At 34.4% G+C, this 12,509-nt stretch overlaps 2 protein-coding genes across 2 annotated transcripts; one reads left to right on the forward strand and one right to left on the reverse strand.

The window, feature by feature from the left end:
- The first annotated feature begins 1,729 nt into the window (after positions 1-1,729).
- Positions 1,730-5,628, forward strand: LOC123884663 (transcription termination factor MTERF5, chloroplastic-like). Its single transcript, XM_045933808.1, has 4 exons — positions 1,730-1,903; positions 3,672-3,733; positions 3,844-4,050; positions 4,146-5,628. Exons 1-4 carry the CDS (start codon positions 1,779-1,781, stop codon positions 5,225-5,227), a joined length of 1,476 nt encoding a protein of 491 aa, XP_045789764.1. The 5' UTR covers positions 1,730-1,778; the 3' UTR covers positions 5,228-5,628.
- Positions 5,629-6,039: 411 nt separating this feature from the next.
- On the reverse strand, positions 6,040-11,099 carry LOC123884664 (viral IAP-associated factor homolog). The gene is made up of 4 exons (XM_045933809.1): positions 10,698-11,099; positions 8,662-8,805; positions 8,354-8,559; positions 6,040-6,612 (listed from the first exon to the last, which is right to left on the reverse strand). Exons 1-4 carry the CDS (start codon positions 10,937-10,939, stop codon positions 6,452-6,454), a joined length of 753 nt encoding a protein of 250 aa, XP_045789765.1. The 5' UTR covers positions 10,940-11,099; the 3' UTR covers positions 6,040-6,451.
- Positions 11,100-12,509: the final 1,410 nt, after the last annotated feature.

Consider the following 12,509-nt stretch of genomic DNA (forward strand, 5'->3'; position numbering starts at 1 on the left):
TTCGGCTAATTGTTCACAAATGTAAAGAGCTAATATCTCTCTTTTCAAAATGCATAAGTTAACTTGTGGTTTGACGAGTGGTGTTGGCTTGGGCCCTTGGAGTATGCCCCTCTCAAGGTCTCAGGTTCGATTCCCACTGGTGCTAATTCCGGTGGGCTAAGCCCATACAGAGCAAAAAAAAACTCTGGCTTTAAATGGGGCCCCCGCAAGTGGGCGGTGGGATTGGTCCCCTTGGATTAGTCGGTCCTAAGGCCGGATACCAAGTTTTCAAAAAAAAAAAGTTGTATTTCCGAATAAGCAGGCCTTATCACTTCTAATGAACCATAAAAATTGGACGCATTTAACGGTAATAGTGAAAAATTTGACGAGATGGACCGACATGAAACCTGCAGAAAAGATAAGGGGTCAACTTGAAACTTTTAAAAGATAAGGGACCAACTTGAAACCTAAAATAAAGATAAGGGAACAAAAGTGCAATTAAGCCTCATTAATTTTACATTTGGTCGCACATAGAGTTGGGTACGCAAGCTGACCTACCCCGTTTAACGCGCTCTGCATAAATCTGCATGTTAAATGGTTCCATCTGCATGTTAAATGGTTCCAACCGATCTGTCTGCAAATAAAAACAAGTTATAATACGTTGCCTGAGTTTAGTCTACGAGCTAGACGGGTTGACCCACATACCATTACAAAATGTATTAAATTTTTTATTTTTCTAAAAAAGAAACTAAAAAATTATTTATTATTAAAATTCTTTTTTTAGAAACTTAAAAAAACTATTATCGTTAATAATTTTATGTTATAACATACTATTATATAAGTTGTAAGTAATAAATAAATGGGTCGTGCATTTTCCTAAATAAATATATAAACTACAAATGGTATTTAATATAAAAAATTGACTGTTGATATACTTTGTGACATTTTTATGATTTCATCTATCATTTTTATGATTTGTTGATATAAAAAATTATTCTCAAGCTCATGTAGACCGTTAATTATATATGTCAGTTTGCGGATCTTAGTCCATATATCTGGCTCTAGTCGCACATATCCTTTAATCTCACCAATTTCTGAAAGGGCAAACAACAATTTTGATTTTTGGAAGTCAATCCTGCTCTCACATTCATCCCTGGATGCATTAAAATTACAATTAGTTTCTCAAGTGTCTCTTTTATTAATTATTTTAGTCCTCAAATATGTTTTTAAATAATTAATTTGGTCATAAAATCCATTTTTAAAATTACTAACAGAAAGAAACATTAAAAATATATTTATAATTTTGATACATTTTTTTAACACAATAATTTTGATACATTTAAAATAACATCAAGTTATACTTCAAGAGACTAAACCAATGGTTTACCCATTCTTTAAAATAGTAAGTTATCCATAATGAAATTAACCATCAAATTATGTACCAAAAAACAATTCGGTTATGCTAAACAGTATTCCAGGCATTAGCTAAGCATACTAAAAAAGGAAATAAATAATAAAATTAATAATGAGAGAAAATAATTTTTCACATCATTAAAACATTGAATGCATGAATAAAATTTCTATATTTGTATTCTTAACTACGGTTTAGCATTTTTCAAAAAAAATTAACCATCAAATTGATTTTCAAAATATCATTTTTCTTTATCATTTTCTAGAGGAAATAATATAGAATTTAGGAGTAATATAGTTGAGTTTTGAGACAAGACAAAGTACTTTGCAACAGCTTATAAAAAAAAAAAAGTACTTTGCAACACACACTGCTTTGTCTCAACTCAACTATGTTTGTTTTTGCATCTTTCATTTCCAGTGAAATTCCACAAACACTACAATTCTCAAAACCCATAAAGATCAAAACTTTCTCTTCAATCCAACCACCCCACTATTTCTCTTCCACTTCCATAAGGTACTGTTTTTCTTTTCAACCCATTTTCATGCATCAATGTCTTTTTGTTTTTTTATCCAAAACTGTTTGCACTAGTTCATTATGCTTTCATTTTACACATTTCAATCTCAAAACAACAATAGAAGGTGGAAATAGCTGTAGAAGGGTTTAATGTGCTTGTGGGGTATCTTAGTTTGTGGGTTGCAAAATAGGAGATAAGGGTATATTTGGATAATAAACAAATTAATTAAGTGCTTATAGGTTTTAGCATAGACGTGTACAATCTAATAAGTGCTTATACTGTTTCCTATAAAATCATAACGAAAGTTGTTGCGAATCGACTTAAGAAGATTGTGGCTCAAGTTGTGTCCCCTGTCCCCTTACCAAACTGGATTTGGTGACAAGTGTTTGTGGGGAAGTATGGTCGTGAGAATTCGAATACCGGACATGTATCTGCTGGAGCTAGTGACTCGGCGTTGTGGAAAGCTATTGTCACGAGCTGGCCTAAACTACAAGAACATCTATTGGGCAATAGGAGATGCCAGTCAAGCTAGATTTTCGGATGATAAATGGCTTGATGATAAATTGAAAATCATTGATTATATTTATGGGAGCAATTAATCCATCATCTGATATTAGACGTTGGAAGGTTCAAAACATTGTTTCGGTAACTGGTGAATGGGATTATGATTTGATACAACAACTAGTCCCCTCATGTGTTTTGCAAAAGCTGCATGCAGTCCCCTCCGAATGCTAGTAATGGCCCTGACGTTCCGTTGTGGCCGGGAGTGCCAAACGGAAAATTTTACAGTCAAGACAGCTTACCATTTACTTGCTGGTAGCTATTCAGCCACAACAAGTACGATATGGAAGAAGATATGGGAGTTGCACGTAATGGAAAGAACTAGAGTTTTTATTTGGCAACTGAACCATGGCCGCTTGTTAACTAAATCAAAACTGGCGCAGTGGCATCTTGGTGAATCTTTCTACGATAATTGTCCTCAATTTGAAGAGACCATACTTCATGTTGTGCGGAATGCCCAATAGCCATGAAAATTTGGAATCGCTTGGTTGCATACCAACATAGAGCAGCTTTTTTTTTTGACAGGTTTACAGGATTGGATTGATATCAACCTACATAAATAGCTAGGACTGCAGACTGATAATGCTTGGAGTCTTATTTGGGTAACTGCTTGCTCTCTCATGTGGCAGTGGCGGAATAAAAGATTGCATGATGAGGAGTGTGTAGAGCTGGACAGACCGTGGCTAACAATTCTGGAATATGTTAGACAGTATAGCATTAGTATGGACAGAAGTTATCCTGGAATATGTTTTTCATAAAGTTACCCTGGAGAGCTTTTGAAAATAAGTTGAAAACATTTTATAGACCTTTTATAAGCTTTCCGAACAGTCTTGCAAGTATTTATGCCAATAGACGAGCTTAAATGAGTGAATCCAAACAAAGCATTATATGGGATCTGGATCCTCTCCAGTTTGGTGTCTCATGTTTTCTATTACGTGCAATCTCACCCTTTCAATTAATCTATGATTCAGAATTATGCCAAACCATTTTTTGTCAGTCAACCATTGGATCAAATCCAATGACTGAGAATTGCACTGGAGAAGGACAGGATCCTGATCCCATTATATGAATAGCATGCAACCATTATACTTTTTTTTTGTCTTCTTTCAAATCTCTTATTTTATCTTTCCAACAAATCTTATTTTATATACATTTATGATTATATTATTGAAACTTGGAATTTTTTTTTCTTTCTCTGGTATGAAGATTTTGCATCAGGACTCAAGTTCCTTTCTCTACAAAGGTCTTCTTTTGTCAGGCAAAATCTGGTAAGCAATTTTGTTTAGAAGTTTTATTCAGATGTTATAATTGACATGAGGTTTATGTAGTAATGTACAATTCGAATGAGCAAAGATCTTTTATGATTCTTTTTACTCAGGCACAAATGAGTCATTAAACATAAAAGTGTTGCCTCCAACCCTATTAGCGGCCGAAAAAGAAGAAGCCAAGGCTGTATTAACCTTGTTTTTGAGGAAACAAGGTTTGAGCAATGCAAATGCAGCAAGAACCATCAATAAATCAGATCCTTTTATCGACCACCTTCTCTCAAAGCTTCACTCTAAACACAAAACTTGGTACCTTTCAGGTTTGGTTGCTTTGCTACAAATTAATCACTTCTCTTTCATTACTTTCTTTTACATTGTATCTTGCTAATCACAGTTTTGTTGACATAATGATTAGGTAGAGAGCTTACAACTCTTGAGATTAGGGATGCTCTTATCTCTTATCTTGAATCGCTTTTCCAGGAGCATGGAGACGTTCTAATCGATGTAGTGGAAAACTATCCAAACCCACCAGTTAAGGATAAAACAGCCGTGCCGATTACCCCTTCTAATCCTAGTCCAGTTGTAGACACTAAGAAGCTTAAAACAGTGAGTGGTACAGATCCTGCAGCGGGCAACCTTCGCCCTCATATTGTTTATCTTATGGAATTTGGAATGGATAGCGATCAGATTAGGCTTATTATGCGACGATTCCCGGCTTTTGCCTACTATAGTTTAGAGGGTAAAATTAAGCCATTGGTTGAGTTTTTTCTTGAACTTGGAGTGCCGAAAGAACAAATTCCTATTATCCTCACTAAAAGACCTCAATTATGTGGAATCAGTCTATCTGAAAATCTTAAGCCTACCATGAAATTCTTCGAATCTTTGGGCGTCGACAAAAAACAATGGGCAAAGGTGATTTACCGCTTCCCTGCCTTGCTAACTTATAGTAGGCAGAAGATTAATGAAAGTGTAGATTATCTCCGTGAATTAGGCATCTCAGACGAGAGCATAGGTAAGATTTTAACTCGTTGCCCTAATATTGTTAGTTACAGTGTAGAGGACAATCTCCGACCAACAGCAACATACTTCCGTTCTTTAGGGGTTGATGTTGGCGCCCTTTTGTTCAGGTGTCCGCAAAATTTTGGTCTTAGCATTGAGGCGAATATAAAGCCTGTAACAAGATTTTTCTTGGAAAGGGGATATACTTTGAAAGAAATTGGGACTATGATTACGAGATATGGAATGTTGTATACTTTTAGCTTAACTGAGAATATGATGCCAAAATGGGATTACTTTATGACTATGGATTACCCGAAATCCGAGCTAGTTAAATTCCCTCAATTTTTTGGATACAGTTTAGAACAAAGGATTAAACCGAGATATGCACGCGTCAAAAAAGCCGGGGTGAGATTACTGTTGAATCAGGTTCTTTCACTGTCAAACAGCAACTTTGAAGAGGTCTTAAAAAAGAAAATAAAGAAATTGCAAAATGATTAGGATTTTGTTTATAGCAGCAAGGTTGTTCAATCAGATAATGAAATTTGAGACTTTTAGGTAATGATTCAGGTCAGAAGATGGTCATGAAGTGAAAAGGCGGGTTATACTGGAACATAGCTTCAGGAAACACAGTTCATGCCCATGAAGTTACGCATTTAAGCTCTTTCCGAGTGATTCAGGAACATGCTAGCACCTGCAACCAATTTTTTTTGCAGGTTTTTTGACATGAGTAACACTGGTCTGCTCCCATTGCAAGTTGCTGTTGTATATGTAATTGTGGAATCCATAATAATTGGAGTCTTCTTTGTAAAATATGTGATTAGAGGATGTAATTTATAACATGACACCAGAGTTTGGTACTTGATTTATTGAAATGATTAAGCCATTCTGATGAGGAAAAATCTGTGTTTCTGCAGCATTTTCAGTTGTGTTAACTGTTCAATGTAGGGAGCTTATATACATCTCTTTTCAAAATGAATTAGCTGTGTTTTGTAAGGAAGAAGGTCAATATGGATGCTCATAAATTGGCCAGTGTATTGTCCATCTTGTTACTATTGTTTAGAAAATTAAATAGTTCTATTTTAGTAAAAAACAATATCAAAATGATATCTTAGTCAAATGAGAATGAAATGACAATCTCATTTGAAAACTTGGTTCTGCACTTCTGCTAAGTGGTTTTTTTTTTAGATTTAGAAATTCGAAGTGATTGTCTTGTATTGTATTATTAAAATTAATTAAGTGTTAAATTTTATAAGAAAAACTAGATTGATAAATCTTTAATTACAATCCCAACAAAAATTAAAGCAAAGATGTAAGTAAATGCAAACTGAAATTAATTTACAGTCTATGGAGCAACAATGGGAATATCACACTTCAGACTACATTTTAACTTTAAGTTAGAAGTGACTACCTATGAAGCATAGACATAGACACCAGACACTGACACGTCGACACCGACAATAATTAGAGAAAATAACATAATTCAAAGTAATTTTAAGTGCTAATGTCCGACACCGACGCGTGTCAAACACCAGAACACGCCTAAGAGGAGTGTCTGTGCTTCATGCGAGACTACTACTACACCAATCAACCTTATGGGGGATACTACGGGAGAGCAAAGTTGTGACCTTACAAATGTAGTGTTTCACTTCATCAAACTTAAAGATAAACATGTGTCCAAAAAGAAAATAAAGAAAAAAAAGACATCAAAGACAGTAAAAAATGCTAATCGCTTGAAGAATCATCATCCTTCTCTTCATGATCAGCGACGACTTTCTCTATAAACCTCTTGCGTACTCCATCAATGACGGCTTGTCTTGATTCCTCATCTCTGCTATGGCCATCATTAAGTACAGGATCTGATTGGCACAGGATCAATGCAACACCTGATGTTACAAAACAAACAAAGAATTCAATGTGACATGTTAGAGGTAGTGTCATTAAATAAAGGAAACAGATTTCAGTATAATAGAAAAGTACAATGTAGACATCTTAAAAAAATGACTACAATATCATTGTGCTCTCATTTATAATCAATCAACTTATACTTGCAACTGTCTCAACTCTTTTTTTGGAAGCAGCAAACTTATATAATAAAAGCCTTTGAGGTATAAGACATAATCAAAAAGCAATGCACAAACCAACAAAACCTGCAAAACATAGCAGGAGATACAAAAGCAACAAAGCTAAAGCCCACCACCCCTAAAAACAACTACGCCAAACAATACTTGGTGAAAACAAAAATAAGCGCAACAGAGGAAAACAACTACACGCGAATCCTCAGTTCCCTAACTCCCATCCAAAAAAACAAACCGCTAAAACACCTATAATTCAGAAGAAGAAAAAAACCAAAACACAGTCCCACAACTAAGCAAGTAAACAGCACCTCAGTGAACGAAAAAAGGAATAGGATAAAAACTAGCTACACCAGGGGCGACGGCAGGAGCGGAACTACCTCATCCACAAGGTCGTTGGTATTCTTTGAGACATTATTAAAAATCATATCATTTGTAGCCTTCCATATTAACCACAAGGTTGTGTGCCAAATCAATAACAAGCCTTTCCTTAACTTTACATTCCTCTCCGCCTCATAAAAGATCAAAAACGAGGTAAACAAATTTGGTGGAATTGTAACATCAACTCGAAGCCAATCAACAATGTTCCTCCACACTCCTTGAGCAAAGTCACAATGCAACATTAGATAGACACTTGTTTCTAAGTTACCGGTACACCCCACACAATCAGCATTGTCCGAGTCCCTCACCACCCCCCTCCTTGCAAGATTGGATTTTGTAGAAATGCTATCATGCAGAAGTTGCCATGAAAAAGAGATAACCTTAGAGGGAGCTGGAGCTGGACTATCCCAAATATGGTTGAACACCTTCTCCTCCAAAGTAGAAACATTAACAACCCCCCACTATATCATTCCGAAGTAAATCGTAAGATGAATTTACCGAAAACACACCATCGGGGTTCGGTCTCCAGGCCCAACTATCAGTATCCGTCGACAAAATCACTCCCCGGATCAACTCCTCCAAATGATCTAATAATTGTTCCTCCCAAATGTCTTAACTCTTATTGAAATTCAAAAGTGACAAATAATGTGAGAGAAAAATATTTTAAATGGGACACTTAATTTGAGATAGAGGAAATAAAAGATATGAAAGGGGAGGTGAATGACTGCAATCAAGAGGTCCAAGTTCAACTGGATAACGAAAAAATTATGTATGTCAGTATGTTAGTTGCTGATAGGAATTATCAGTTTCAGTTTCTATATTATTGTGTTACTAGAATAAAACTTAGGAAATACGAGGAAAAGGACCAAAAGCTTCCAAGCCAGACAGAATTCTTTAAACACCAACTAACAAAATAGAGTTTTATTAATAAATTTTGCGGATTCAAAAGAAAGAAGGATAAAAAAAGTTGGCATAAAATCAGGCCCTAATTTTACGATGCAATTGTGGAAATGAATTATATAATTTTGACAAATTGAAGCTCCGACCTTCCTTCACAACAACGTAACACAGAAGCTAAGAAGAATTTCCTATGACACAACAACGAACATTAACAACTCAAAGTTATCGAAGAAAGAAAACAGGGACAGTAGAGGTTAAGAGATTTAAATACCTTCAGGAGTGCATCTTCGCCCAAACCTACTCATACCGACATAATTTCCTTTAACTGCTCCATTGTTGTACACCAACAATGTAGGAAGATTACAATCCGGGTAGTTAGGAATGCAATCAGTTGATATTATCTTCACAAATTTTGTTGCAGGATACATTGTAGCAAGTTCTTCAATGCATTGCATCAAAACCCCACATTCGGGAATCCTGTCGAACAAAAGCACAGCCGACTTCAGCAAAAAGAAAACATAACATTCAAAATTTATACAAAATTGGGATGAAAAGCAATCGCTTATAAAGCATACATACCCGTCTTTGTAAAGAATGACAACCACCCAAACATCAGATGGAGCCTGCGAAACCTCTCGAATGAAATCAGATCCTGAAATAGGAGTCACAGATCCATACCTCAAAACTTTAGCTGCCTCTTGTATCTCAGCTAATCTCTTCTTCCTATGACAGCAAAACGGCTCAAATTAGAACATGTGGACTGAAAAAACAACAGCACCGATTTTGCTATATACATAAAAGAGTAATTTTATTAAATCTTAATACCAAACGAGTGTCTCAGTAATTCAAGAGTAAAAATCACTTTTACATGAGGAACCGAAAATAACCAAACCAATACATAAGTTCTAGAACTGAACCAATGATTCAACCACAGTTCTCTAACTGTGAACCGAACTCTGAATAACCAACCAAACTGCTTTGAACCAAACTGCAAAATACTTGAAACTCAAGTTCTCGGTTCATAAAATCCAAATTCTCAAACTAAATCCAAAATTGAACCAAATTCCCAAATGTAAATCGAACCAAATCGATTCAATTTTCAGTTCTCTAACTAAGAGCTTGTTCTTGTTCTGCTGCAATGTTGGCATCTCCTAAACCTTCTCACATGCTCTGTAGAATAATTAGTGTGCTTAATTTTTTCAGTAGAATCAAATCACTTTTAAGTGAATAGTGAAAACCCCAATCAATACATAGTACTTAGAAGTCTATATAGTCTAGCTAAATTCCTCAATCCTAGGCCATGCAAATACTACATAAATTAATAATCACTGACTATGAAAACTCCAATCATTTACAACTAGTAATACTTTTATCAAACCATAATCATGCATGGTTATCCCTCCAATAACAAACCTACAGATCAAAAAGCTTTAACACTGATAAGTTATCATCAGAACAAGAGGTCATCATAGTGATTTGAGAGAAAAGAGAAGTTCAAGTTGAACTACAGAACAGAAACAGAGATTACTTTGTGATTTTAGACTCATTTTTGGTGCAGAAAGAACAATGGGACAGAAAAAAGGGTAACACAAGTCATAAGAAAGCAAATTACATCAATAGGATTCCTTATTCAAAGCCAATGGTAAAATGCAATTGATAGAAAACCTGTGTGTGTGCATGCAGTATTCTTGGAGCAAATAGACTGATATATGTAAGTTTTTTTAGAACGAGATATAATCCCACTTACTTCTAAGCAAGGGTGTCTAGGTCACAACAGGACTGTTCTCTAAATATCATTGGAATCTTACAGCATACCTAATACCTATAACTCTCTAAGGATGTCATAGAAATGCAAAAATAGTTCAATACACGATAAGAACTATTTCGAGGAACAAAAATTAACCAAAACAAACAAAACTTCGAAATTCGAAACTTTCAAATTCATGAAAGACCCCCATCAAATTCAAGAAATTACTCTACATTTAGCTGGAATTTTAAAATGAAGCTCCCTGATTTTAAGTTTAACATGAATACTGAATCAAAATACCAAAGAATACTGAATCTAATACCCAAACAAAGTAGAATTTGATTGACCCTAAAAAACTACATTATCCAATTCAAGTTCCTTAACCTGAAAAAAGTAACAAACTCAACTAGATTGCATTCTGAAACAAAGAAAATGACCAAATTACAAAATTAAACTCAAACCAATCCAAACATACAAAAAATGACAACTTGATCCAATTCTTCATCATTTCATAGAAAACAAAAACAACCCAAAAACGACCAAGTTACAAAATAAAACTCAAACAATCCAAACATACAAAAATTGAAAATTCATCATCAACATTTTTATTTATTATAAAAAACATAAAAAGGGTGCCAACATAATATTATTCTGAGCACTGCCATTATTAATTAAATTAATCAAAATTTGAATTTCCACATTCTTATCACATACCATTGTCAAAATCAAATTTTGAAACAAACCCATGAACAAAAATCGCCACATAAAAAATCAAACTTAATTTCATATAAAGAAATTCAATACCTATATTCTTGAAGCAACCCACATATAAAAATTGAAAATTGAAAAGACCCAAAATGTCTATTACCTATATTCTTCTAAGAAACGATCATCGTCAAAATCATCTTCAAGGTCTTCAAGTTCATCATGAGTTTTGGAATCAATCCATGATTTGTCTTTGGGAATGGAATCAGGATCAGTGGCGGGAGTGAAAGCTGGTGGTTTGAAAGCAGGTGGCTTAGCTGGAAGATTTCCGAGTTTAGTTTGAATATCATCCCATTGAGTTGATGCTCCTTCTAGATCTTTGTATATGAAGTGATAATCTCCCATTTTTGTTTGATTTCTTCTTTAGAAAATGGAAAACTGATTAGGGTTTATATGTGATCTGTTGTGTGACTGAGTTTGAAACGGAGATCAGAGGTTCGAGAGAAAGATAGAAGGAGTTTGGTTTCTGTTGTGTGTGATCTGTTGTTTTTTTTGTTGATCTATCAATGTAAAAATAATTTTATTTTATTTTTGACAGTAAATATTACTAAATAAAATTAAAATTAAAATTAAAATTAACTTATCATTTTTTTAAATTTACACAGTCGGTTCATTTCATTAATAATAAAAAATTTGTCCACAAATTCTAGTTTAACTGGCAGAAATATCGAAATTGCTAGTGTCGGATATCACGATCGGGATTCGAACCACGGTCACTCACTTTGTGTGTGTGAGTTTTCAATAGCTTTGTCATTTCGTCTATAAAAAAAATTCAAATAATACAACGAGGGACACGGTTAAAGTAGGCGCGACTATACCAACAAATGACTGCATTTGCTAACGTCATGTTCGTTTGTCGCTTAGTAAACTTAATCTCAAAGTTCGTATTACATTGTAACAATAATTTAATCGATGAAATAAGAGAGCTTTATTCCAATATTCCTTGGGGATTAGCATGTTTTGCATCTACAATGACTTTGGAATCGCTTTCAAACACAATAATGGTCCACCTTCTTGAGATGGCTACGTGCATAGCCTCCAAATTAAATAGACATAGTTTCACCTTCTACCATAGTAAAATTTTGCATAATTTTGTTTGTATCAGCAACAACAAAATAATACATGACATTGCGTTTCATCGCGCAGTTTCTGCCACTGAACTTACTATGAATAATCTGTCAAAAGTTAAATACTCATTTTCAATTAAATAAAAAAAATGATAAATCTGAATTTGATTATATATAATAGAATGAAATCATTAGTCAAATTTATTTATTTCATAGTCAAATTTTAAATTATAAAAAAAAAAAAAAAATCGAAGAGTTAGCACAAAAAAATACAGTAAATTCTACCAAAAAAATGATACATTAAATTTGGTAAAAAAAAATAACAATGCAATAGATGTTCAGTTCAATTTTGTATTAATTTTAGACGGTTTTACTTTAATAAAATTTGAACCTGATTTATACAGGGCAATGCAAATAAATAATAAGTGTAAAAGTGAGCTTTTTTTTAACACATAATTTGGATAATTTGGAGAAGCCCTAGGGATGAGTGGGTGAAACTCAATTGTGATGGATCTCATAACGTTAGACTAGGACTTGCTGGTTGTGGTGGTTTGTTGAGGAACTCAGATGACACTTGGCTAAAAGGTTACTCACGAAAACTAGGAAATTGTGATGCTCTCTATGCGGAAATGTGGGGCATGTACTTGGGACTAGACCTTGCTCGTAGAGAGGGGATCATGCATCTTCATGTTGAAAGTGACTATAAAGTCTTGATTGATATGGTGACAAAGAAAAACAGCTTTAAAGGAAACATACCCACTTTGGTCAGTCGTATCAGACAACTCTTGGATTTAAATTGGCAAGTAAATTTGTCACACATTTGGCGCGAAAGAAACAGAAGCGCTGAT

This window comes from Trifolium pratense, linkage group LG5 (genome assembly GCF_020283565.1).
Source record: "Trifolium pratense cultivar HEN17-A07 linkage group LG5, ARS_RC_1.1, whole genome shotgun sequence".
NCBI lineage: Eukaryota > Viridiplantae > Streptophyta > Magnoliopsida > Fabales > Fabaceae > Trifolium > Trifolium pratense.

Coding starts and splice junctions, on each gene's coding strand:
- LOC123884663 (XM_045933808.1), top strand. CDS start 1,779: ATGTTTGTTTTTGCATCTTTCATTTCCAGTGAAATTCCACAAACACTA. Junction 1,904..3,671: donor TTCTCTTCCACTTCCATAAG/GTACTGTTTTTC, acceptor TCTGGTATGAAG/ATTTTGCATCAGGACTCAAG. Junction 3,734..3,843: donor CTTTTGTCAGGCAAAATCTG/GTAAGCAATTTT, acceptor CTTTTTACTCAG/GCACAAATGAGTCATTAAAC.
- LOC123884664 (XM_045933809.1), bottom strand. CDS start 10,939: ATGGGAGATTATCACTTCATATACAAAGATCTAGAAGGAGCATCAACT. Junction 8,806..10,697: donor CGTTTCTTAGAAGAATATAG/GTAATAGACATT, acceptor TTGCTGTCATAG/GAAGAAGAGATTAGCTGAGA. Junction 6,613..8,353: donor GCGAAGATGCACTCCTGAAG/GTATTTAAATCT, acceptor TTGTAACATCAG/GTGTTGCATTGATCCTGTGC.